The sequence below is a fragment of the Semicossyphus pulcher genome, unplaced genomic scaffold, assembly GCF_022749685.1.
Source record: "Semicossyphus pulcher isolate SPU_LCO1_2020_fin unplaced genomic scaffold, fSemPul1.0.p SCAF_8, whole genome shotgun sequence".
Classification (NCBI taxonomy): Eukaryota; Metazoa; Chordata; class Actinopteri; order Labriformes; family Labridae; genus Semicossyphus; species Semicossyphus pulcher.
The window spans coordinates 4,543,627-4,571,357 of NW_027211759.1; the positions used below are offsets into that span (position 1 = coordinate 4,543,627).

The window sequence follows — 27,731 nt, forward strand, 5'->3', positions numbered from 1 at the left end:
TCTCTCACACACACACACACACACTGTGACCCTCCATGCCTCCCCGTGTTGTTTACGCTGTCAGATGCTTTCACACTGTGGTCGGGGCTTAGAGTGACTGACTTAGTCTATAACTGACGGAGGCCCAGGCCTGCACTGTCCAGCATTTTGTGCTGAGCCCAACATTTTCTTCCACACAGGCTGTAGAGGACGGGTGGGGCCGGGTGGGGTTGGGTGGGCATCCTGCAGCCACCCCTCACATTCTACACGGGGCTGGGAAAGTCAGGGACGAAGGCCCATCAGGGTGGAGAGGGTTAGAGTCACAGCTCCTAAGCCCGCTGCTCCTCTGGGGAATGATCGGCTCGTGTCCGCTGTACTTGTGAACGCGGCGGGGGTGAAATCCACAGTGATGCCCTCACAGTGTTTACAGTGCAGCCGAGGGTGCTAATTTTGTCTCCTCTCTCTCCTCCCTCTGTCACAACAGTCATAACCAGAGGTTGACGGCGTTCCGCCATCCTGTGAGCGGACAGATCTCCCCGGAGAACGTGGATTTTATCCTTCATGAACAGTGAGTTGATGGCTTTGTCACTTGTTTGCAGCTCCTTCATATAAGTCATAAAGCATGATATTGGTGTTTGAAATGAAGAAATAGATACTTAAGGTCACATTTCTCCTGCTGTTTTTGTCTTTAAAGCTGTGAAATGACGCTGAAATGAGGCAAATGTGAAAAGAAAATGCAGAAAAAGCTTTTGTATTTGTGACTGTTGTGCACTTTGTTGTTGCTCCATCACTTGTTGCACGACCTTCTACTTGACAGTGACTTTGAAAGCATCCAACACATGCCTGAAAGTCATCATTTGAATGCTTTCCCTCAGGTGTAGCTGGTTATGCTTCTTTGCTGAGTGGGTGGATCGCAGTTTTTAAAGTTCAGCATTGTTTTAAGTGAAGATGTGAGACTTTCATTCCACCAGAGCTGCTTTTTCAATAAGAGCGAGGGAGGAAGTGGAAAGTGTTGTCAAGGACGTGCAGGAGTGTTCTCCCTTCCTAGCAGGAGTCACTAAGATGTTTGTCTCTCTTCCTGTTTGGCCCTTTGGAGTTAAGAAGTGTAACTAAATATACTTTAAGACCTGCTTGCTGAGAGTGGATGAGACGTAGCTGGTTAGCTTAGCCTAGCATAAAGACTTTTTGTGGAAGAAAAGCGCTGACTGGGCACTCGGCGGAGCTGGGATGAAGCGCTTGTGCGTCAAGCACACAGGTTTTGTTTCTATGACAACAATAAGTTACTTACTACAGCGCTAACAACAAGCTTATAACACGTAGGGCGATCGAAGCACAACATTCACCAGCAACATTTAGTATCCCGCTGATCTGCTCCCATTGTCATATCGTACAGCTCCGGTAGACAGAAACGGACAAAATAAGTTGCTCCTCCGTGACTGGTGGTTACCAGGGTGACGAGTGGCGCCACATCTGATTGGTTGCCTGAAAAAAAGCGGCGGTTGACGACACCAGCTTCTCTCTCAAACGTTCAGAGATTTTCATCTTGAAGCGCACAAACAAGGCGGAGCGATTCGAAAAAAAGACGCTGAGTGTAGCGCTTCTTCTCGAACAATTTAAAAAAGACGCTGGCGCTCAGGCGCTATGTGGACATGGGCCCTAACAGGAGTGAGAAGCAGCTAGCCTGGCTCTTTCCAAATGTAAAATATACCCTTGCTGTACCATCCAGGAAGTCACTAATCCAAGACAATAATCAGTTTGTCCCTTTGGATTTAAGAAGTGCAACTAAACGTACTTCGAGTCGGATGTTTTCTATTTCACCTGTTTGCTGAGAGTCACTGAGAAGTAGCTGGTTAGCTTAGCCTAGCATAAAGACTTACAGGAGTGAGAAGCAGCTAGCCTGACTCCGTCCAAATGTAAAATTTGTAAAATTTATCGGCCAGGAAGTCACTATTTCTCGCATTACCCCTGTAAAAACACAATTTGTCGCTTTTACACTTTATTTTTTGTATTTACTAAACCAGCATAGTGTAAATATATATAACAGAGCCTCAGATTTGATTGAAGTCACATTTTCTTACCTTTGAGCAGAGCCACGCTAGCAGTTTCCTCCTGTGTCCAGTATGTTTGCTAAGCTAAGCTAACACGCTGCAGACTGTAGCTTCATATTTAGCTGAAAGTGGGATATATCTTTTTATCTGTCGCTCAACAAGCAAGCGGAAAACTTATTTACCAAAACGTGGAACTGTTCCTTTAATGTTAAACCTCGGGGTGTTTGTGTGTTTACAGTGATGGGTGCTACAGTTTAAACAGTGTCTGTTTGTTCTCACTCAGAGTGCTTACTCACAGCTGTTTAGGAGAGTGTGTTGCACCCTCAGGGCTTTGTTTGGATAAAAATTTCCTGCCAGTAACTGAACCCGACACCAGACTTTCACTACAACACAGAGACTCTTTTCAGTCTCAGTTACAGGAGAGGTGGCGCTCTATTTTTCTTGCTGCCCCAAATGGTGATGTAGGTCAGAAAGACAGGTGAGTTTTTGTAAACGTTTCCCAGAGAGAGCCGTGCGCTGCTTCACTCGGAGAGCTCTTTAGAAACGTTTTCCGGAAAGAAAAACAACTTCGCATCTTTGCTTCTGGCACTCTTGTAAAACCATTTAGGTGGAATGTAACTAACAAACTGCTCCTGCTGTTTCCACGTATTTTAGTCCACTGTTTCATTTCCTGTGTATCGAGCACTTCCTCCATTTATTCTGCTATTCAAAACAACCTGCATAAACCCCCAGCAGCAAGCCTTTTTCTGCAGCAGCGATGGTGCTGTTGAATATTTGATTTTGAGTGCACCAGAAAAACAGCAAAAAGCTCCGAGACCCTCAGATTTGCGATCTATGAGCTTTCGTCATGTGATGGAAATTGCACTTTTAGGTCATAGCAGGGTAACAGTTTGAAATGCCATTGTGTGTGTTGATGAGTGGAGAGGTTGTGCTGCCCTTCATGGATCTGTGAGTGCCTGCTGCTAACGTGTGTGCCTGTTCCACCATGTTCTTTACAGTGAATATGTTTTGGAGGTAATCCCTGAACTGGGGATGGCGTCAGTGCGGTGAGACTGTAAAAGGTTTGTTAACCGTACAAATAAAAGTCTCTGAACGGAACAAACTGCAATATTAGTTTTTATTTAACCTCATGACTTTTTTGCTAAAACTGTCCTTGCCTTGGGCTGCATGGTGGTGCAGTGGTTAGCGCTGCCGCTTCCTGGTTTCGAGTCCATAGGGGGCCTTTCTGCGTGTTTTACAGCCTGTTAAACGCGCTCTGTCCGATCGGACCCTGAGTGGGTGTGAGTTTAGAACAGGACTTTAGACAGAGGCAGGCCTGTTTGACACATTTTATCATCTGTAATGATACAATAATAATGCTAACACAATAACATGATAATAAATGGATTTACTTATAGAGATGAAAAACCTCATCTCCCCTGCAGCAGACGAGAGTTACCGGTTATAATTTCGTCCCGCACAAATGTTCCCTAATTCAGCGGAGAACAATTATAAGCTGCTTTTGTAGCCGCTCGTCTCATGAAGAAACACATTAAAATGTAATGAAGTTCCACTGCACGGACTCCATTTCTGGCAACCTATTTCTCTTTTCATTCTTCTGTTCCATTTCCTGTTCTGTCTAATTCCATCCATCCAACCCGATCGCTTCTCTCCGTCTTCTTTTCCGGCTCTCTTAGTGTTCATATTTTCTCCATCATTGCTCCGTTCTCCGGAATATTCTCCTTTTTTTTTTTCTTCATCCCCCTTTTTGTTCCTTAATATCTCTTTATTCCTCGCACCTGGAGCTGAATGCCTCTCTCTCTCACATAATTATGAGTACATTCATTTAAATTGACTCTGGTTTCTCAGGTAATCTAATCTCCTCTTCATTTTGAAGCGCCACACTCACAATAACTTTGAACTCGTCACTCCAGAGAATTTATCAAGGGACGATCATAAAAATGAGGCTTTAAAACCTGATGAAAAACTGTGAATTATGCAAATATCTAACGTATTAGTGTCTGTAGGGACTGTATCTGCCTGCTCAGCTGAGATTATTTTTTCACACGTGGGCAGGAGTGCACTTCTGCCAGCTTGTCTTGTCTGCCTGTGACCACGGGTACACACCTTTTTGTGCCCTCATCCTCCAACAGTTGGTCACTGAGCTTCCTTATCTCTCTCTCTTTTACTTCCCCTCTTTCCCCCTCTCATTATATCTCTCTCTCTCCTCTTCGTTCGTCCATCTGTCCATTCTAGACAAGCTGAGACCAGGTTACATCTTCCCTGCTACCCTCTGATGGATCTGTCTTATTAGCAGCTACGTAGGCGTGAAGCAGGCCTGTCCGAGCCACTATGATAATGTGTCAGTGCAACACACATGTATACACACACACAACACATCAGTCATTAGTGTGTGTGTATGTGTGGGCATGGAAATAAATGCTGAATTCTGCAGCGCACGGAGTAGTAAGGAGAGGATGCACTCAGAAGGCGAGGGCATTATGTAGCTGTGATTCACCTGAGGACATTCTCTGCTGTGATTATGCAGGCGGGAGCCGAGCACCATCATCAGCATCGACGCGCAAACCTCATACTCACAGTTAAGAACGTCCTAGAGGGGAATACATTACAGCTTTGGAAGATCAGTTAACGGCACATATGAATATTGACCGAAGAAGCTTCATGATGAAAAATTGCCGGGGAAAAATAAAGATTGTGAACTCACCTCCCGGCCACCTGCAGAGCGACTCATAAATCATCAGCGAGCACATTCATTATTTCTGTCCTGCTGTTTTTGTGATCATAAAAATAAGTTAAATGAGGTCAAACTGCATTTTTAAACAAATCAATGCTTTTTTAACTTAAACCTTCGGGCTATCTTTGCTAACACGTCACAGCTGCACTTGGCTGTTTTATAAAGTTGCTTTAGGTTTCATTTTAACCTACACATGGTGTATCTAAAGGTTAGCTCTGCTCCAGCTGAGAGGCTCACCAGACGACAGAGAACGGATGGAGTGTGTTAGTTTGTGAGTTGAGAAAGAGCAGCGACCGAGGGTGCACAAACGCTCACCTGGAGTCATTTTGGATTCATACTGTAGAACCAGTGACTGTATATCTATCGACTCCATCTACTGTCAGTGTACGAAATTGATACAAAAACTGCCCGGAGGCGGGCGCTGCCATCTTGTGATGGTGACGTCAGAAGAGATCAGTGAGTGGAGCCGTCGTAGCCACTATGGCTAACCAAAAGTCGAGCCGCACTGATTTAATAATTGATATGCGTCACTTCCCAACTGGTGGTTTAGTTAAGCTGCAAGATTTCCGGTCTCTCTCTCTGCTCTGTTATTCTCAAGGCCGCCCTGCACCAGCACTGCGCTCACACTCTCAGCCCCACCACCACCCCAGCATCCACCTGCAGGCTCCGAATAGGGGGTTTAAGATATTATTATCTCATCACTCCTCAATTTCTGCACGTAAAATAAATCTGCGAGGAGTGATGAGGTCGGAGCCGAGACGGCAAACACAAGCTGTGTTCTGCTGCTGCTGTAAACATTTCAAACTATTACAACGTGAGTCGTCTGACTGAGGTAACTTGAAATAAACACTGGGACGTAAATCAGCATAAGAACTAACTATATGACATGTTTGAGGAAAATGTATTTGCCATGTATTTTGATTTTATAGTTTGACTCATGTCCCATCTGTTAACAGGGAGGAGGCGGGCTTTATGAGCTATACTGCAGCCAGTCAGCAGGGGGCGATAGAGAGGGTTTGGCTTCAGTTTTAGGGAGCTGTCATGCTGTCCACCTTTTTTTACAGTCTGTGTGTAGAACCATGGTTCTCAACTGGTGCGTCACGGAGCTGTTATCAGTGGGTCACAGATGTGTGCTTGAAAAATAAAGTTGATGCTGCGCTCTTATTTTGAAGGACATGGGTTTCCTATGACGTGCCGTGTAGTTTATTCACATCACCTGATTGGGTAATCCCAGCTACAGTTACTTTTACATTCTTGAAACTTGATGAGCCCTGCTCCATTTACGTTGCTGTTTTTGAGTTTCTATCTGTTGAAAAAAAGGCTGCAAATTAAATGATTTGTCGAGGGAATATTTTGCTCTTATGCACGACCACCTACCCCCTCGTGTTTTGTGATGTTTTGTTCTGTCTCACGTCCAAACTGCACCATTTTCCTTTAAATATATTTGAGTGGTTGAAAAATGTGGGTCGCATTTTGTCATTAGGGAGGTGGTGAGGTACCTGAGGGTAGACCAGCTGAGAAGAAACATGGAGCCAGAGAGTTATGTAAGCTTCTTCTGTAGAATCACGGTACTCTGAAAACCGTCGATGGCAAAATGCAAAAATGCAATGTGCGTGTCCAAAGCGGTGAATAAATCTCTTCTTCTTCTAACCAACGTCTTTCTAATCAGCAGTTATTTGTGAGAAATCCCGTTTATGTAGAATGACCTCCTGTAGACATCCAAAACATCCAATCATGCACTGCTGCAAACAGGAGAGATAACTCTTTCAGCTGCACCAGGCACAGTCCAAAACATCCACAGTGCTGCTATTTAAGGCTTCCATGAGTTTGAAACATGAAGCACTCGAGGCCATCGCTCTTTTTAAAACTCGAATATTCATCCAAGGATGGAGCGTTTGTGCACCCTCGATCGCTGCTCTCTTTCAGCTTCGCCCTGCCGCACACTCACAAGCTAACACGCACATCCATCCTTCCTCTGTCGTCCGCTGAGCCTCTCAGCTGGAGCAGAGCTAACCTTTAGATTTCTGCCACCCTGTCGACGCCACACGCTGGCTCGCGCGTTGCGGAGTTCACTGGAGCTCAAACTCGAGTATATATCTGTCACCTCCAGTTCCAGCTCCGGCTGCTTCGGCCAGGCTGCTGTTTGTCTGATGTCCACGTCAGCTTTGATGGAGGCATCAGCTCACAGGCCATCAAAGCGGAGCTGAAGCTCCATCTGAGAGTGTTATTGGCAGCAGGGTGCGGCGTGTGCGGAGGGCGGCGTCAGCGGGCCTCGCTCACCAGGGGTTATCTCAGATTAAAGTTGCTAAAGTGTCAGGACTTTACAGCTCGTAGGAGCTCAGTATCAGCTCTTATTTTGGCAGCAGGAGAGATGGAATAACTTCCTTGGCTGCTGCAGTCTGGGTATCAGTATCTGTCTGCATCTGAAGTGGGTCTAAATCTGTTCACACCACATATACCTGTCTTTCCTCTTGTCGTCAGCTCGACGGTCGTGGAAAACCTGGAATCATATATCACAGAAAGTAGTGGATTTTAAAAGCTCTGTTTTCCTGACTTTTGCAGACGAACTAAAAGCCAGTTTTTCTCCTCCAGTTTATTATTTTATCTATCAGCTGTTATATGTGAAACACTCCCATTTCACTGATGGAAGTCTGAACTGATTTCACTTCACTGATATATGATCTGGTGATGTGAGCGCCAGCAATGTGATGAGTGCACACATGGTGCTTCACCAGGGGTGCAGCATGGCCTTGCTTTGGTTGACTGTTGCCTAGCAGCAGTGTGGAAGTGACACAGGGGGATACAGCTGGAGATGGAAAGTGAGTCTCAACTCAACTATTTTGAGTATTTATGAGCAGTGAGATTTACGCTCCATTCATTTGGGTGAGACACACAGGACAATGTATAATTCATTTTATATTGGAAAACATTTCTTCTATTAAGATCTATTAAGATCAGATCTTTATTTATCCCCCATTGGGGGAAATTAATTTGTTACAACAGCTCAAAACAATTAATGCAATGATAATAATAAGAAATACAGAATTAATATTAAAATTACAAAAATATATAGATTTATACATTATTTACTTATATACTGTATGTAAAAATAATTGTGCTGAAAAAATATACATATATGCATACATACACATATAATCGGGAATGATATTTAACATTAACATAACATAACAATGGATACAATAAATAAATCCCCCCCTATTGAAAAACGTGTCTTCTTTCTGAGAGATGAGAGGATTTATATCAGTCTTATGTTTGTGCAAAGCGACAGATTCAGGGCACGATGAGCCCAGCTTAGCGTTAAAACCAGAAGCAGTGGGAAACTGTAGCCGTGCTCTGTCCAAGGTCCAAAATAAAAGAGAAACAAACCCCGACAAACACTTCTTAATGTCTTTTTGGGGGCTCAGCGGTCGGGTCGCGCGTCCCGTGTGCAGAGGCTGCAGTCCTCGGCGCAGCGGCCTCGGTGTCGCCCCCCCCTGTTTCCGTCGCTGTCCACTGTCCTCTCTCTGAGTAAGGCCAAACAAATGTAGCAAAACAAACTGTGGCCTCTTCATGAGGCACACTTGTTGAATCGATGAAGAATCTGTGACCTCACTGTTAAACCTTGTAGTTGAAGTCTGCAGAAACAGAACACAATAAACCTCATAATGAGCCCTGTGCATGGCTGGTGGACCAGAAAATAGTTCCAGTAACTTTGTTTTAAATGCAGGATGAAACATAAACGCGCGAGTAAGTGAGCTCTACAGGTTACAGGTGGTTGTTGATTTTAAACTTCAGGCCAGGCTGGCTGCTTTCCCCAGGCTCCAGTCTTTGTGCTGGTAACACTTTGTTCTACATACAAGGACGTGACTGTTACTGACTATTTTATTTCGCTAACTTTTCTTTTAAGGCAAAAAAAAAATCTTTTAACTGTGACCCTCAAATCAACTTTAAGTCTGCAGCCCACAGAGAGTCTCACATTCAGTTTAAACAAGCAAAACAAACAAGTAAAAAGAAAGTGATCAGTGAAAGGCTCCGCCGCAGAGTTACAGGCGTTCACACAATTTAGCCCCATCAACATCACGGAGGAGGATCGCACCGAATGATCCGCTCAGACAGACGTGTCAGAGAAACATAAAGTGGGAAGAGGAGCTGGGGATATTTCTTTCAACATATTTAGAAGAGAGTTTTTAGTTTGACATAATCTGAGGGGATATAGTTTATAAGAATGTGTCAGTGCTGGAATAATGATCTCCTCTCTGTTTGAGGACAGAGGTCCTCTGTTTTCCTCTCAGATAATTTATTGTAACATTCAGAATATTCTGCTCTGCTGAATTCAAGCTGCTATACGGTGACAGCGTGGCTGTATTTAAATGTCAGCTGTGGTGTGTGGGCTGCCCGCTCTGATTGCTGCAGATGTGTTTGTTGTGGGAGTTTGCACAGTTTTAAGCGTATTAAGTGATTTTTCCTTGTTTTCTTTTTGGCGGTATCATTAAAATAGAGGAAAAGTCTTCCGTTTAAATGTCAGAATCCTTCCGACAATTACTTTTCCTCTGGTATTAAAACTCCTTCGTAGCCATGGTCGCCTTTTTCCTCCCACGGACTGAGCAAGAGGAGGTGAAGCGCCTTCTTACAGATGAGCGGCCAATAAACGCCCCCCAACCCATACTGTGGTTTCACTGCTGACTCATGGCAGGATGGCTGGTTGAGATTAACATGCAATATTCTTTAGATCTCCGGTTCCTGCCCCGTCATGCTATCAGTGGGCTGCTAAGAGATTGTCTTAAATGTTAGTCCTTGAGTATTTTTTGTCTCTTTTTGGCTGAATGCTGGGGTCAGCCCTACACATGGGTCTGTACGTGACTGACTGAGTAACGGTGCTGTCAGAGCCGTAGAGACAGAGAGATCATGGCGGATCATGAAGCATATTGGACTCTGGAGGCGACTCTCTGTCTCTACGGCTCTGGATACTTTGTTCTGCTCCTCCGCTGTCCTCACCTACGTCCGCAGCACGCACCTGCTTTCAAACACGTTGTCATCGGCCACATAAGGATAGTCCTGCACTGACCTGATGTGGTTAGCCACGTACGAGGTTTTGACCTCTTCTTCAATTTGACATGCCCTGGGACAGTCGACCAAACATTAATCGATGGAAGATTTTTTTATCAGTTGTCTGGTCACAGAAAATCATAAAGCCTTAAACTTCATCCTTCTTGTCGGATCGTATCTTTAAGACCTATCTGCCGTATTACCGACTGAGACTTCCCCTTTAAAGGGGATATTATGCTAATTTCAAGCTTCATATTTCACTCTTTGATACCTGTGGAGTAGCTTAGCATAATTTACAGTTAAAAAATCTCTTCATGTTTCTCCCACTGGTGCTCTGTGCAGGCCCTCATACAGCCTCTGCCTGAAACGACTCAGTCAGCTCTGTCCCTTTAAGAAACCCCGCCCCTACAGGCCTGCTTTCTTCTGATTGGCCTGCTCTCTGAAGCCTGCTGAGGGGCAGAACTCAGTGTTTGAGGCATGCCTCCTACCCTGTGACCGAGTTATAGAGTTATCAGCAAAGAGTAAACTTCAGTTTTTCGATGTGAAATGAATGTCTGCTGCTCTCGTCCTTTGGAAAAGTAAACCCTGATGTTTTTCCTTCACAGACAAAGAAACACTTTCTCCAACACATTCTAAACCAACTCGACGCGCAGATCAGAGCAGTGGAGTGAAAACCGGCACTCTGAGCTGCTGGGTGGGCGTGTCCTTGAACTATGCCAGCGGCAGGAAGTTCCTCCACTGTCCTCCCACATAGTGAAGCATCTGCTTATCATGTTTTGTAAAGTTACAGTAGTCAGCAGAAATTGTTCAGAGAAGCTCAGGTTCGAGTACAGCGGTTATGAAAAGGGCCAAGTGTTCCATTCTTCATTAATTGGTTAGCTAGTTAGCAGCTACAAGCCAGGCTAAAGCTAACTGAATCACCCTGAAGAAACAGGAAGTCATCGACACATTTAGGTGGGCTGAAGTTGCAGAGGGACAGTGCTGTACAAACTTGAAGAAAAAGTTTCAACACATTCAGAATCATTGACGTTAGCACGTTTGCTGTTAGCATTATCGTTAGCAGGTTGCTCGCTCTGTGCAAGGCTTCAAATCACAGTATGCTATTTTTGGTAGCGCAGCTCAGTGTAAACAATGTAATTGATAACGTTCATTTCAGCTCTGGAGCTCAAATCATGTCCTGATTCCCCCGTAAAGGTACATAAGCTAATGTGATATATGTCATAAACGTGGGACGACTAGTTGACTTTGTCTTAAACTAACAGGAAAATCTTTCAGCCCTAGCTTAGTGCTTGTATAAATTCTTGAGTATGTTTTCATCTTCTTCCTCACAATCAGTTATTTGTTCACATCAGAGACGGAACACAACAACGCGTTTCTAGCAGAGCCAGAAGGAAAATGTCATGTTTGCATGAAGTGAGAGATTCCTGAGAAGCTGAACATTGTGTTCGCTCTGTTTGTGTGTTTGAGCCGTCATTAGTGAGATCTCCATGTTTTCATGTATTTTTTAATGATGGGCTGAGTGTGTGCGGCGCGCACAGTTTATTTTTAAGTTTCCTGCTTTTGAAGTGACTTCAAAGGATCGTCTTTGAGTTGGGGTGAAACAACAGCCCAGTGCATTTTGGGAAGATGAGTTGATTCGTCTGAAGTGATTGCCAGACAAGGTGCCATTCCTTCATCACTTCCTTTCATTGGTTAGTATTCATCCTTCAGTCGAGTGTTATTAAAGGTGCTCAAGAGATTAAGTGTTGCTCTTCAATAAAGTTACAGGATTCACAAGAGACTGTTTAAAAAAAGCAGGTTTACTGACTTGTAGCCTTTTGTGGAGGTCAAACTTCATGAGCATCTTTAATTGCACCTCCTTCAAATCTCACACTGGAGGTTTTATTAAAAGCGATGCGAGTTTTGTATAAACTTTGTTATGTAAACTGGAGTTGTTGGTTTCAAGTCCAAACAGAGACAGTGCTGATGAAATCATCAGATGTATTTGTTATCCGCATTAGGAAATCTCCTCCAGAGCCACAGAAGAATGTTATGTACATGCACCATGCTTTATCACACAGGCATGCAACATAGAGCCGTGGATACATGGGCTGTACATTGACAGCATTTGTTCAATCAGTTGAAGCCCCATCTAGCCGTCAGCTCCCTCAGATTAGGGTGCAAATTTGGTGGCTACTGCAAGAAAGCTAACCAGTGGCTGAAGGAGAGAAGAGCGCAGAACATGTGTTGATGAAGACCTGCTTAAAGAAAGAAAGAAAGAAAGAACAGCACTTTGGTGTACCTGAGAGAGTTTGGATTCAGGAGAGATGACGTGTCACACACACAGCTACCGATTACGACATGCAGAAAGACTTTAACTTTCTAATATGCACACTTTAAAGTGATAATCTCGAAGATTTTAATTTAAATAAATGTCTATTAAGTCACTATTGCTGAATGAGGTGTTACAGGCTGGGTGTCTGGCGCAACTTTCGTGGAATGAATCACAAGAGGCGCCCAGTTAGTGATGCGTTTATCATCAGCCAGCAGTGGTTGGTCTGCCAGAGAGGGTAGGCGGAGCTAAGCGGCTGCTTTTCCGCTCTCTGCAAGTGTTGCGAGTAAACAGTAATCTACTATGGCTGAACAGACAAAGAAAAGATGGATGACTACAGATACAACTTCAACAAGAAGTGAAAATCCAAAGAAAAAGAAACAAACTCGACGCTCAGATGAAGCAAACAGTCTGAATAGGAAAGCGACCGTCAGCCAGGAAAATCAAGAGTTACAACCGGAGCCAACCGTGGACGTCACACATGCAGCACTGTCTGGATATCTGGGAAGTGTGCTCCCGCAATTACCGCTTATCGCCACAGGTGTCGCCAAAGAGAACGCAACTGAAATCATCGAGATTACAACTTTAAGATTTGTCACTTATCGCACGTCGTGTCGTCATCGCAGTGTTGAATAATGTTTTCACACACACTGCAGGTTGTCATCATATCCTGCAGGGCTTCTGGGTAGCCCAGCTCTCTTTGTGAGCTTGTCAGAACAAAAGGAACAAAAAGGAACACTTTCTAAAGAGCTGGTGTCATTTGTCCGTTAAATAGTTTTCAGCTGTGAGCTCTGCTGCAGCCAGAGGTGGAACACCTGCCTCACTGAAAGCATTGTCTCTGCTCTGCAGTGAAAGCATCCAGGCTACAATAACGTAACGCTTCATCTATAATTACTGTTGTGCATGAAGCTGCTTCTTCTGGTTTACACGGCTCTGTTGATGCTCTGAATTCTGATTGGACGTGTTTTATTCTGGATTTACAGAACATGTCTGAGTCTTTATAAGAGGTTGTCAAATACTAATATAGAAACAGTGCAAATCTGCGTGTGGTTGTGTTAAAGGTCACAATTGTTGGACTGTAACTGTGTGTTTGATATTTTCAGTAATAGGACCAACTGGGGAAACCTTTGTAGCGAGTAATGTGTTTGCCCCCTCAGTTACAATCAGAGAGCCGACAGCGAAGCTCCTAAATCAGAGCTGCTCCACCGGCACTGCTCAGGAGCACACAGTGTGTGGAGGCTCTCACAGTGCCATGTTAGCTTTTAAAACTTACTGTATGCTGTAATACTGACATTTCAAGTTGTAGAGGAAGTGCTTAGCTCCAAAAGGATGACTGTAGTGTGACAATGTGCCTCTAAGTCAGGCTGCTAAAACTTGGATGTCCAGTCCTCAAACACATTATTAATCAGACATTTTTTCATGTTTTAAAAATAATAAAATCATCCCCATAAATCAATTGAGATTAATACCTTTCGATCTGCTTCTCTTTCACAATAAAAGCTCTCTCTCATCGCCACCACCCTGATGAAGCTGCAGCACAAAGTGTTTATTGGAGTGAGACCGTCTTCTTTTATGTGCTCTCTCTACAATTACTCCGTCTCTTCATCTTTCCCCTGTTTGCTCTTGTTCTCGTCTCTTTGTCCTCTCAATTAAATTAGCTCAGTTAGACTCAAAGAGGTCTGAGGCTTGATAAGAATCTCTAAGTGAGCTGCACAGCGAGTGGACTTCACACAACAAAGTCATCACAGAAAGGATAACAGGCAGTTGTAATATTTGTGAAAGGGCAAAGTTTTAACCTTTGACTGTATAAGTAACGGACAAAACCACCGTGACGTTACCCACTGGTTTGTCAGCTGCTTTTCTGAAGCATCAGATTAATAATTTTTGCCACCGCTAAGTCAGTTATCTGTAGCCAGAAGTGACCGTGTTTGGAGAGGAGTGAGGGGTTGGCAAAAGCTAAAAAAGCGACGGTAAGAGGAGCACAGAAACCAATACCTGCTAATAGGTGCTAAATTATCATTGAAATAACACTTAAAGCTGGAGCACAGAGCCAGTTAGTACAATAAACCACACATTAAAGTTATAATCTCAATGTTCTCAGTTTCGTTCTCTTTGGCGGCGCCTATGGCGATAAGCGGTAATTGCAGGAGCACACTTCCCAGATATCCAGACAGTGCTGCATATGTGACGTCCACGGTTGGCTCCGGTTGTGACTCTTGATTTTCCTGGCTGACGGTCGCTTTCCTTTTCAGACTGTTTGCTTCATCTGAGCGTCGAGTTTGTTTCTTTTTCTTTGGATTTTCACTTCTTGTTGAAGTTGTATCTGTAGTCATCCATCTTTCCTTTGTTTGTTCAGCCATAGTAGATTACTGTTTACTCGCAACCCTTGCAGAGAGCGGAAAAGCAGCCGCTTAGCTCCGCCTACCTTCTCTGGCAGACCGACCACTGCTGGCTGATGGAAAACGCGTCACTAACTGGGCACCGCTAAAGTCCGCTAAAGTCGCCACAGACACCCAGCCTGTAATACTGCAAATGCAAAGGCTTTCATCAGAGGGCCATAGGCTCAATCTCCATCGTGTTACTTCATTCGGCGATAGACATTTAAATGAATATTTTCGCTATTATTACTTTAAGACCCTTTATTTGATGTTTGATATTTGCATGAAAGAATCACCAAAAGGCACCAACAACACAAACACAGCCCAGATGTAGAGTTCAGTGATTAAATTAGCCGAGGTGGCACCGAGCTCGAAGCATCCAGAGGGAACAGAATAGAGAAATGAGCTCTGGAGCCCAACACTGTTTTTGTACCAGGCTGTCAACATGTTTAACTCTGCTGTAAAGTTTTAATATGGGACTTAATGGGGATGGACTCACTTTTGGAGCCAGCCTCAAGTGGCCACTCGAGGAACTGCAGTTTTTGGCACTTTTACGTTTGCTTTGTTTCTCACTCTGTAGAGTAGCGGTGGGCCGTTATATCGATAAAGCAATATACCGTCATCCTGACTCGTGCAATACAATTAATGATAGGCTTGCGACAAATATCGATATTTAATTTACAAATATACGGTGCTCTGAACAGATTATCCCAGCGATTTTGACTCACTGCGTCACCTCATGACTCCTCAGGTGGCTCTTGTGACATGAATGAGGGTAACGTGAACAGAAATTAAATGGCCAGAGATGAAGTTAATCAGATATCTTGACGTATCATATGATTGTCTTACAATATATCAATTATCGCTGTATCGTGATATTATCGTAACCGTGAGTTGCCCTGTCTTTCTCCCTCCCTTTGCCCTCTGTCTCGTATCTTTCTCTTTTTGTCTCTGATTGTCTCCCTCCTGTTCCTCTCAGACTTTGTGCTTCATGCTCTCTCTCACCTCTTTGTCTGCAGCAGAGACGTAAGCAGGTTACAGCTGATGACCTCTTCCTTTTTGGGCATTTGAAGTAATTAAGTGGTTCTTGCCCTCGTGAAGCTCCACGAGCTTTGTTCCATATGGATTCAGTCGTAGCATAGCGAGGTCATTCCTCTCCGCTGCCCTCCTGAGCGAGGCCAGAGCACGTCCCTTAAGAGTTTCAGGTGCTGCTCCCTGATCTCTTTCTGTTCCCGAGTGAAGTGAACACCTATATTCAGCCAGGTAGCAGACTCCTGCTCGACATCGTGTCCTTTATGGCAGAAAACTGGAGCCCTGTGACCTCACAGCGATGCTCTAATTTGTCTGGTTTTTGATTTATTTCTGGGAAGAAATCAAAGGCTCTGTTTTTCTCTGACTTCCTCTCTCGTTCCAGCTTCGACTCTATTACCGCTCTGCTGATTTCCTTCTCTTTCAACAACAAGGTCGCAAACACTCTTGTCGTTCTCTCGCTCTCCAGCCGCTTTTACCTTTTAACAACTTCCTTGCAAATCAGAGGGCTGAACATTGTGATCACATTTCACAAAATCCCCCCAGAAGAGACACGTTTCGAGAGTCATATTTTAGTCGAGAAATTACACAAAGAAAAGTGCATCCATGTTTTTGTCTTTTGTCAAACAAAGCACTGTCCCTGATACCCTCATGTTTTAAACCAGTTCTATTTAAGGCCTGGACATTATTTGACTTTGACTTTGATGAAAATGCATCTCATTTACATTTTTATAGTTCCTGACCTTTCAAAAGTTTGCATGAAATTCTCCTGACAGCAGAGTGAAAACAGAGCTAATGTCTCTCTCTCTCTCACGCTGTCTCGGCCCACCCACATCGACATTATGCATCTGCAGAGAGAAGCTGGTAATGTTCTGAAACTGGTGGCTGTATTGATGTGTTCAAGTGTAGCCTGCAATATGAAAGGCTGAGATGAGAGCACATTTAGTGGAGTGAGAAAAGGAGAGAAACGCAGGGAGGCAGAAACAGAAAGTGATGTGTGAGAGACAAAGATGGAGTAAGAGAAAATAAAAGGTGACTAATATTCAGAGTTATTCACAAAGTAGTTTTATATAGAAGGAATTAGAGCCTACTTAAGTCTCAAAGAGAAACAAATGTGTGCTGCGTTTACAGGAATAAAAATGTCCGTCTTTATTTGAAGAAGATCGCAGGGTGTGTGTCACGGGGAAATATTGTACTCGGTGATAAGGTGGGATTCTTGGATGAAAGAATGCATCACGCTGCCAGTGTTTTCCCTTCTGAAACTAATCAGACAGATTTACACGCACGCTCCGCCTGGTGTCAGCCCGTTGACAATAAAACATCCAGCGTGGAACGTCTCATCTGTCTCACCACGGTAAAGACAGCAGAGATAACAGGCCTGTCATCACGCAGAGATGCTCAGGAGTGCAGCCAACAAGCAGGAAGCAGCGCTCCGCTGAGATGTGTCTCTGTAAAGAGTATCAGAGTATCTGATATCAGTGCTGCCTATTCATGTTTAGGCTTTAGTCTTTGTATTCAATAGCTTCCTTAAAGATGTTGCTCGTCTGTCAGGGTTACAAATAAGTAAAGGAAAGTAAGGGCAGGACTTAACGAAAGTAAACTTAAAGCTACTGTGAGGAACTTTCAATTTGTGCCCCTGTGAAGAGAGCAGATCCTTTAAGTCCTGTAAGTTGCGAGGTGGGGCCTCCATGGATCGGACTTGTTCGTCCAGCACATCCCACAGATGCTCGATATGATTGAGATCTGGGGAATTTGGAGGCCAAGTCAACACCTTTAACTCGTCGTCGTGCTCCTCAAACCATGCCTGAACCATGTTTGCAGTGTGGCAGGACGCATTATCCTGCTGAGAGAGGCCACTGCCATTAGGGAATACTGTTTCCATGAAGGGGTGTGGTTGTGGTCAGGGTTAGGGTTAGTCTCCAACTGGTCTCCAACTATCTTTAGGTAGTTGGTACCTGTCAAAGTAACACTAACTATGTGCATCAATGAGCCTTGGCCGGCCATGACTCTGTCGCAAGTTCACCAGTTTTACCTCCATGGACCACTTTTGACCACTGCAGACCGAGAACACCCCACAAGAGCTGCAGGTTTGAGATGCTCTGACCCAGCCGTCTAGCCATCTCACTTTGGTGATGACAATCGTCATGCACTGTAAATTCTGCAAGATCCAAAAACTGTGCACAAGATTTCAGCAGTGAAACAATGTTGGTCTCACAGAAAGGAGGAGCAGCAGTGATAGTTGAAGCTGTGTAGCTGTGTACTGGTAATTCTAATGATTAATAAAGAACCTAAAGCCCTCGTGCTTTACCTGCATCTTTGGCAGCAGACTAAACACCTCCGTCCAAAACACGCCGCCCATCTTAAAAATAAATAAGAACATGTTCTCCCGTGACAGCCGCTTTCTGTTTTTGTGTTCTGTGTTTTTATTGTGGAACAAAAGTTTCATAAGCATCGTGAACGACCGCAGAAGAGAAGAAGTGTTAATATTTTAGTGCAGCAGGTTAGTAAATCTGTTTGAGGTGCATTTGGCCGCGAGCTGTGCTTATAAATCGATGTAGGTACGCAGAGCAGAGCGAGCGGCTGGAATCTAAACCCTGAGTGGAAACATTTAAAGCAGACCCGTGTTTAGTTTCACGTGTTGATTTAAAACTTTGTGTGTCTCGATGGTTCTTTGGAGAAAAGCGTGACTCAGTAAACCAGTGTACTCTGAAAATCTGCGTCGTTATTGATCCATGAACAGTCGGCTTTGTTATCACAGATGACGCAGGTCTGAATCTGTTCAGCAGGTCTTTACTCACGCTGCTTTGTTATTGCCGGAAGACGTTTCAGGACTGATTTAGTTCATCACACTTCTTACCTTATTGTGTTACTGAAAAGAACATGCTGTTGATGCTGCTTTCAGGTGGCAGCATTGTAAATCCAATAGTGTAACTTGTGTTATTAAATTGGAAGTTTGGCTCGAAACATTAAAGATGCAAAATAATTTACTGAGTCATTTTGGTCATAAATATCCAAGCCTGATTTAAACCCGGGGCTGCACGGTGGTGCAGTGGTTAGAGCTGTTGTCTCACAGCTAGAAGGTTCCTAGTTCTTATCTCGGTTTTGACGAAGTGGGCCTTTCTGTTTGCATGTTCTCCCCGTGCATGCGTGGGTTCCATCCGGGTTCTCCGGCTTTCTCTCACAGTCCAAAGACATGCTCGTTAGGTTCACTGGCAATCTCGGATCCCATGGGCTATAGTCTGAGACGATATACCTCTGGGGACACTGGTGAACATGCCGGGCAGTTATCGACTTTCCGTCTGCATGCTGCATTGTTACAGAAAGAGAAACTTGTGATTTACTTATAATTAATGACACATGACAATTAATGACAATGACAATGGCTTTCGTTACACAGCGTCAAGGGAATTCATCTCAAGTTAAATGTTTGCTCTAGATTGTTAGCTGTTAGCATGCAGATGTCTGTTTATAGAGATTAATAAGAAGCTAAACTGTCGTCAGATGACGCTGATGGAAGCCGGGATGTCATTAAGGCTGATTATGTTCCGCCTGCTTTTGCTCTCCACACGGACTGCATACACCGCAGCCTGCTGATACGTGATTGGTCAATATTACTCGGACTACAAGCGTAGTTTAAAAAGAACATTTGCCTTCCTGGAAATCCACATCCCTGCCTAGAGATTCCACATTTCTATGTAGAATCTGTAAACAGAGATTCGGTTCACTGGTGACTCTAAATTGGTGTGGATGTGAGCGTGAATGGTTGGCTGTCTCTATGACTAGCGAGCAGTCCAGGGTGTCACCACCTCTCGCTCAATGACAGCTGGGATAGGCTCTCAGTGGTAGAGTCGGTCGTGTCCCAATCAGGAGGTTGGCAGTTCGATCCCTGAACCCAAACGTGCTGAAGGCCGGGCCTGGTATCTAGTTCCTGATTGGAGAAGCCTTTTCCATCAGTGTGTGAAAGTAGTGTAAACATGCTTTGAGTGGTCTGGCTTTAAAGAGCGATGTAAGAGCAGTCGTTTTACATTAGTGAGCAAATCCTGAAATTGACAGATGTTCCAGCTCAGTAGAAATGTGTGGAGGAAATAGATCCTGAAATTGTGTCTGATGTGTGTCAGTGAGGTCGGTCAAGAAGATTTGCTGCCATAATTTGTGAATCTTTAACATTTCTAAATGATAGGACATCTCTCTGACTCCGTGCTCCCCTGGGACGTCTCCAGTTTGAGCCCAGCCTCCTTCCAGACTCCTCCTCCTTTGATTTCCCATCGTAACACATAATAGCAGTTAGATCCAATCAAGACAGACACAAACTTTTAAAGCATACAATTGATTCATACATTGGGTCATTTAATGTAAAGGTGACATCATGTCTTCTCTCTCATAGCAGTGTCTATATTTCATATGTTACAGTGGGATTAAAGCTGCTGCTCATTAACGTTTCCACGGTTACATCAGAGCGTCTGCTGCTGCGAGCGCTTTCTTCTTCTGCAGTGAATCTGCCTAATAAGTCCATTTATCAGCTTCCTGTTGGGAAACAGTGATGTAAGGTGATAATTCTGCACTAACCTGAGGGCACAGGAGGAAAATATATCTATCACACACGAACACGCACACACACACACACACACACACACACACACACACACACACACACACACACAAGCAGGAAATACTTCATTCATTGCCCTCCGAGGTGTGTGGCAGAGAGAGGAGAGGGAGAAAATTTAGCACAACCTCGCTTTAGGTCATTCAGCTGCCCCGGAGGCAGTTTCTCTTACACACACAGGGTTTTACTGTTTTTACACAAAGATTCCACAACGGCAGCGTGACGAGGGTCCACTGTTCCCCCGCCTTTATACTTTTACACTGAACAGCACAACGTTGTCGTATCTCTGTCCCAGTGTGTGATGAAAGAGGCGTGACGTTTGATACTCAGACGCCGGTCCTCCTCTGCTGCCACCTCCGCAGCCGGCTCAGAGGCTGCTCGACTTCGCCCCACAATTCATCCTCAGTACCTTTTACACAGACGGCGAGGCGTCTTGAACAGGCTGTCTAAAAGGGTCTTCAGTTACTTTAGAATTGTACCTGATAACTGTGATATGATAATAAGCTGTAGTTCAAACATGATAACTCCCAAGCAGACAATAAAGCTTCTGTAAGCAGTCAGAAGGTCGGACTGACATGACTTGAATGAAAGAGCTGCAGATGGTTGTGAAACACAAATTCAGAGCCTCACATTAAAGTTTATTTACGGCAGGGGATCCTCTCCCTCTCCTCCTCTATCTCTGTGATATTTCCAGTGTTTCTAATTAATAGACTTTGCAGAGAGGTGTAATAAAAGGCAGAGTCCCCACATCCTCCGTGGTCACAGTCAGAGCTGCGCTGCACAATCGGCCTCGCTACTCTGCCGTTAATAGAAAGAAATGTGTGATGAAGCACTACTGAGCGGTGAAAACTCATCATAAACACCCCGGGGAGCTTCTATTATTACTGCATCAGATTTGAGAAAGGTGTGTTTACACTTCCTGTGTGTGTTTGTGTCCAGGCCGCAGGGTGCTCGCATGATGTCCAAACACGCCGGTGAGCAGCTGTCCAGCACCACCGTCAGCGAGGCCTCCACTGCCATCACCTCGTCCACCGTGGACACCACCTCTGCCTCCAAGGTACATCTGTTTATCTGTGTGCGTGTGTGTGTGTGTGTGTGTGTGTGTGTGTGTGTGTGAGAGAGAGAGAGAGGTTCAGTGCCATTTTGTGTGTTGCTCGCTTGCAGTCTCATTTGCTCATTGCACTATAATTTTCACGAGTGGCGGGGTCTTGTTCACGAGTGAGGGTGAAATGGATCGTGAGATTGACAGGCGGATCGGTGCAGCATCAGCAGTAATGAGGGCGTCATACCGGGCCGCTGTGGTAAAGAGGGAGCTGAGCCTGAAGGCTGGATCTACGTTCCAACCCTCACCTGCGGTCACGAGCTTTGGGTAGTGACCGAAAGAAAGAGACCGTGGATACAAGCAGCTGAATTGAGTTTCCTTCGGAGGGTGTCTGGGCTCAGCCTTAGAGATAGGGAAAGGAGCTCGGAGATCCGGGGGGATCTCGGAGTAGAGCCGCTTCTCCTTCGCATCGAAAGAAGCCAGTTGAGGTGGTTCGAGCATCTGGTAAGGACGCCTCCTGGGCGCCTCCCTTTGGAGGTTTTCTGTGCACGTCCAACTAGGAGGAGACCCCGACGGCAGACCCAGAGCTCGCTGGAGGGATTATATATCCCGCCTGGCCTGGGAACGCCTCGGAATCCCCCAGGAGGAACTGGAAAATGTTGCTGGGGCCTGCTGCCACTGCGACCCGGCCGCGGATAAGCGGAAGATAATGGATTTCAGACTCCGATTTTGGCCCCCTTGTTCTCGAGCATTAAGCTCTATCCAAAGCCCCGATAGGCTGCTATCCAAAACCAAAATAAGTCGGCGAGATGCTAAGTGGAAGAGACTCACCTGCCCACGGCGCTGGTTGTCAATGAGTCACAGATTCAATGGTTGTCCTTGTAGTTTTATAAATAACAAAGTGTCCAGAGATGATCATCAACTTCACAGCACTGACAGCGAGACAGCGGTCAGCCAAAGTAAGACCTCTCCTCTCACCCTCTCTCTTTCCATTCACTCAGTCCAACCTGTGAACCACTGATGACCCTGATGCTACCGCTGGCCGCCCCACGTGACCCAATCACCGCAAACGTGTTCATTCATACCCGTCTCCTGCAGCCCCTCTCGAGCACGCACTGCACTCATGAACTCATCCGGACATAACCCGAGGGAGCTGCATGTGGGAATGCAAATGTTCGGATCGGTTTGACAGTTGGACATTTGATGGACTTTTAACCTGCCAGCTCCCTCGTACTAAGTCAGTTTTCAGCCTGATTGGGAACATGTATGAAAGCAGCGGGTAATTGTCCGGGGAGTTCACACAGAGCGAGTGTCCTCTTTGATGATGTTGACATTGCTGCTTTCGAGTTTAGCTGCTTTAGACTTCTTTCTGCTTGCCAGTGTGTTGCTTTTCACTTGTGTGTTTATATTGCAAATAGGGTCAAGTACATGTTGCTTTAATATCAAAGTAAAAATCAGCTCTGTGGATGAATCCTCCTCCTCCTGCACACTCTATCAGGGATGATTGTACATGACTGGTCAGTACTGCCAAAGTACGGATAAGCTCATGGATAAACGTTGCTCCTGTTGGTGTTTAACATTTCATCTTATTTAAAGTTTCATTCTCACGCAGCTGGCATCCGTCCACAAGTGATGACGGCGTCAGGCAGCTTGATGTTGTACATTGTTGTCTAATAGGTTTATAGTGTTCGATGGTTTGAGCTCACGTTACCAAATGTAACTGTGGTGCAATTTTTCTATAAAGGTAGTTGCGTCTGAAAGGGGGTAACACCGGCAGCCTCATGAAATACTGACAAGTTCAAGTATTGTAAAAGATTGACTTCATTATAGTGGAGTTAAATCTGTTTAGGTACGCTAGTAACTGATAACTTGCTGATAGCTTTGAGTTGCCATGACAGCCAGAAAACTATTATTACACTGCTCATTCATTTGTTACTCTTATTACATTTACTGTTAACGTTAACTGTTGTTCTTAAAGGGAGAGGAGCAAACCCTGCTTACTGGGGCACATGATCAGACACCCTAATAAAGACGTATTTCTTTTTTGTGTGGTATCGGTATCGATAAAATCCTGACGATACACATCCCTACTCTCTGTGCTGTGTTTTCAGTAGTTAAGAATGTCACAGACAATCTCCTGCTGTATGCTTCATATGTGTAGGAACAACTCAGGTAATGTCTACACCTGCCCTCTGGACATCAAGATTATATGTCTTAAAAATGCTACACAGATCACTGTCAATTGCTATACCTGAGTAATATAGATTGTTGTAATTGCTCAACTGCCAAGCAGGAGTACAAAGGTTGGAGTCATGAAAGATCACAGCAGAAGCTGCTGAAGCTGGAAATAAAAACTTTGTTTAAACTTGGATCTTGGTTTAAGAAACATACAAGAGAGCACATTACAGAGACTGAATGGACTGATCTTTGACACTCAATCAATGTTCAAGTCACGTAAATCCTTTGGTTTAAATTTTTCATCAAAGGGCTTCTTCAAATGTCTCGACTCCTGACCTTTATGAAGACCTCTTTGCTCTGCTGTGACAGAGCTCTGTGAAAGCCTTCACCTCCTGTTTTCTTCCTTAAAGAGGGGGTATTACGCTGTTTCACATATAAAGACATATATATATGTATATATATATATATATATATATATAATGTTACAGTGTTGGATGTTCAGACTAAACGTGGGAGAAGTTTCAGATCTGTAGGTCAAAGTATGTCGGAGTAATCCAAGGCTCCTCAGCTCAGTCTGCAGGCTGCTGTGAACGCCAGGTTTCACACAGTTTGTTCTACACGCTGCACTTTGTGACGTCACAAAGTGCAACCTCAGCAGACTTCGGAGAGCTGGCAAATCAGAAGAAAGTGGACTTGTAGGGGCGGGGTTTCTTAAAGGGACAGAGCTGACTGAGAGGTTTCAGGCTATATGAGGGCCTGCACAGAGCACCAGTGTGAGAAACAGTTTTTTTAACTGTAAATTATGCTAAGCTACTCCTCAGGTATCACAGAGTGAATTATGAAGCTTGAAATTAGCATAGTACCCCCCTTTAAAAAAGTATTCATGTTTGTAAGAAAACAAATAGTCAACACAAACTTAAAATGCAGCTTACACTGACTTACAGTCTGCTGATTGCTGCCCTTGTTTGCCAACATTAATCTCAGCTCCCCCTCGTATGAGCCACGGCGCAGCCAGATCATCAGCCTCCTCTGACAGTCTCTCAGTCTGTCGTACAGCTGACAGCTGCGCCTTGGCCCTCAGGCTCCCTAAACTGTGGGAAATCAGGCCTGAGGCATTCAGGCCGGCGAACACTATCACCTTTGAAAAAGTGACTTCACATGAACTTTTAACATTTATTCCTTTACTTTGCTCTTATTTCAGACCCATTACGCTTACATGAGTATATTGTTTCCTACTTTTTAGTGCTCTTTTCCATTTAAAGACAGAGCTGTCAATCATCATTTTAACAGCAACAGCAACTAATTAAAACTAAACTTGGAAAATGAACACTTGGACATAAATCAGCATGATAAGAACTAACTATAATGACATGTACCATGAAACCATGTCTGAGAAAAATGTATTTGACATGTATTTTGATGTTATAGTTTGACTCATGTCCCATCTGTTAACATGGAGGAGGCGGGCTTTATGAGCTATACTGCAGCCAGTCAGCAGGGGGCGACAGAGAGGGTTTGGCTTCACTTAAAGTGAGCTGTCATGTCAGCCATCTTTTTATACAGTCTGGTGTTAATGATAATGGGCCCAGTCTCAAGTGGTCACTGGAGGACCTGCAGTTTATTGCACTCAGACTTTACTGAAGTATCCAACCCCCTCACTCACCAATATAAACTGATTGTAATGTCGGGCGGACGTGTGAAGAATAACAATCAAACATTTGTTTTATAGCGTGTACTTTTTCACTTTTCCCCATGTGTCTGGCTGTCCTTCAGGCTGTCATTGACAAGGCAATGTGCTGTTACCGCCAAAATAATGGAAATTATTGATGCAATTCAGCATAAGGAATGCTAATGGGTGCTGGTTTAGCTCAGTCGGTAGAGCGGACGCCCCATATACAGAGGCTACAGTCCTCCACGCAGTGATCGTAGACTCAACTCCCAGTCTGTGACCATTTGGTGCATGTCATCCCCCGCTCTCTAATTTCCTGTCACTCTTCACTGTCCTATCAAATAAAGGCAAGAGCTAATGCTAACAAATTCCAATATGAGGCAGACCTCATCTCATCACATGTATTTGTATTTTTGCCTGAGACGTGTCTCAGGAATTAGAAAACTTTTCTCTCAGTCTTGTTTCTTCCTTTTTCTTCCCTTCTCTTTCTTTCAGTCTATATCTTCCTCCCATTTTCACTCGCTCACACACACACACGCACATCCGCAGATCCACAGTGGCGTGAAATCTCATCCTGCCCCATCAACAGGTGCCTCAGGACTAAGATTGAACATGTGTCATCGGGCGCGGTGCAGAGATGACAGGGCATCCATCATGACGGCCGTCGCCGTTTCCACACCCATGTTTTCCTGGCCTGCAGCCCTCCCAGGTGCTCCGGCTCATCACCCCTGCCACCCGACCGCGGGAAAAAGAGCAGCAGCCTCATTCTGACAGGGAAAAGTTGTAACAGAAGAATGTTTCTCAGGGGGAAGATGAGTCATGGTGTCCCCCTTTGCACGCCGCCATCAAGAAATGAATCCACATTTTAAATAAGTCACATCCTTTCTGCCGCTGACAAACATCAGAGGCGAAGCCCAGACAGATTCCTCCCTCGGGTTACATCACTCCTTTGAGCGCTTGTGTTCTCTGTCGCTGGATGCATATTTAGAGATGTTGTGTTCAGGACCAGTCTGCACGACTTCTCTGGGATTCATCAAAGTCAAAGTCATTTAGGAGATCCTGTCATTTCTTCGTTTTCTGTTATGAATTTATGTAACTTTGTGTGCCGCACCAGTTCCCGGCTCGATACTTGGAACTAATAGAGCTGTACGACTCGAAATGTTGTCAGACTGTTTGTTAATTTCTGTTTTCAGCACCACAACAACTTCTCAGTAAACCAACATGATTTACCTGTAAGACGCTCAGTTATCAGAGCTTCCATAAGCACCAGCTGTTGGACAGCCGACTTCCTGTTTAATGTTTGAAGTATTGAAACATTTGTCTTTTTACCTACAGTGTATCATTTAATCTGAGGAGGAAGTTAAGTCAGTGTTTTTACCTGTTTTAATTAATACGTCTGTTTGTTTGGGATTAGAGGAGAGCTCTGTGGATAATTCTGCTCCCAGTGAAAAACGTATGAATGATGAGCACTGAAGGAATCCTGACCGAAAAATGACCAAAGATTACATTTTTAGAACAGCTGGGCCTTGCTTCACTGGAGGGATGAAAATAGCAGCAGACAAACACATCAGATCTGCGCAGAAAGACTGTGAGATTGTATTAAAAAAATGCAATATTTCAATTTTTTTCCCCATCACTTTATGTAAATTTGTGCGCAACTTGGATGGAAGCAGATTAATGTCTTTTAAACACTTGTCTTCTGTCACAGTGTTGGGTAACGTTACTTTTAAAAGTTACGTTACAAGATTACTTAGATTAAAAACTAACTTGTTAGGTTACTGCGTTACCGACTGAGAAAAACGTTACCAAAAATTAAACCCCCTTTGCGACTTATTACACATGTGGGTTATATAGTCAGGACGGCGTGTAGCCTGCTGTACGTCTACCTCTGAATGTATCGACTCTACCGTCATTGCAGAGCCTCGTTTACGGCCCATAATCTGTAACTCTGCAGCCTAATGACAGGATGCAGTATAACCTTTATTCTGCTGACAGTCTGACAGTGAACTGGGCAGAGGCATATAAACCACAGCTGTTTCCATGACATCAATACAACACGGGCTCTTAGTCCCACCAGTGTTGTGGAGCTGTGTTTAGCCGCAGATGCTTCTTCACATTTGAAGTCGAGCTCTTCACAGCTGACGAGCACTTCTCCTCCAGACACAACCAAGCAGCAAACCCCGGTGATGAAAAATGAAGCCATATCAAACATGTATTTAATCATCGGCCAGTAAATAGGAGTCAGGTGTTGTTAACTTTTCCCGAAGAGATTACAGCGGACTGTAGTGATGAGAAGACTGGTGATGCGAGCAGCGAGTCCGCTACTTCTTTACTCTGATAAATAAACACCTGCAGTTGGTCACCGTCACAAACAGAATCTCCTCCTGGAAAGTTAAGCTAGCTCATTCATTACAGTCTACCGCTTGCTACGCTGAGGAGCATATAGCCTAGCTTCTTAGCCATAGCTGGCTGATTCATGCGGCCCGCCCATAGAGCTCAGCCATAAGCTTCAGCTTGTTCTTGAGCCGCCTCTTTACTTACCTCTCGATTAGCCAGCTAAAACCGAAATATTTTCATAACAAATAACACAATTTAACTTTAATGTGAGGTATTTTCTCTTTCTAAATACAGCCCACCACGACCAGATCTGTAAAGGGAGGGGAAAGCACCAGCCTACTTAATTATCTCACCCTCCCAGATAATTCTGGCCT

General features: G+C 44.5%; 1 protein-coding gene across 3 annotated transcripts in view; it reads left to right on the forward strand.

Annotated features, from left to right (window-relative positions):
* Nucleotides 1–27,731, forward strand: part of plekha7a (pleckstrin homology domain containing, family A member 7a) — a 165,900-nt gene that overhangs the window by 90,682 nt on the left and 47,487 nt on the right. For all 3 annotated transcript variants that reach the window (XM_069685813.1, XM_069685814.1, XM_069685815.1), the window contains 2 exons: nucleotides 464–547; nucleotides 21,071–21,188. In XM_069685813.1, coding sequence (XP_069541914.1) covers nucleotides 464–547; nucleotides 21,071–21,188 — 202 coding nt within the window. The remainder of the gene's footprint in view (nucleotides 1–463; nucleotides 548–21,070; nucleotides 21,189–27,731) is intronic.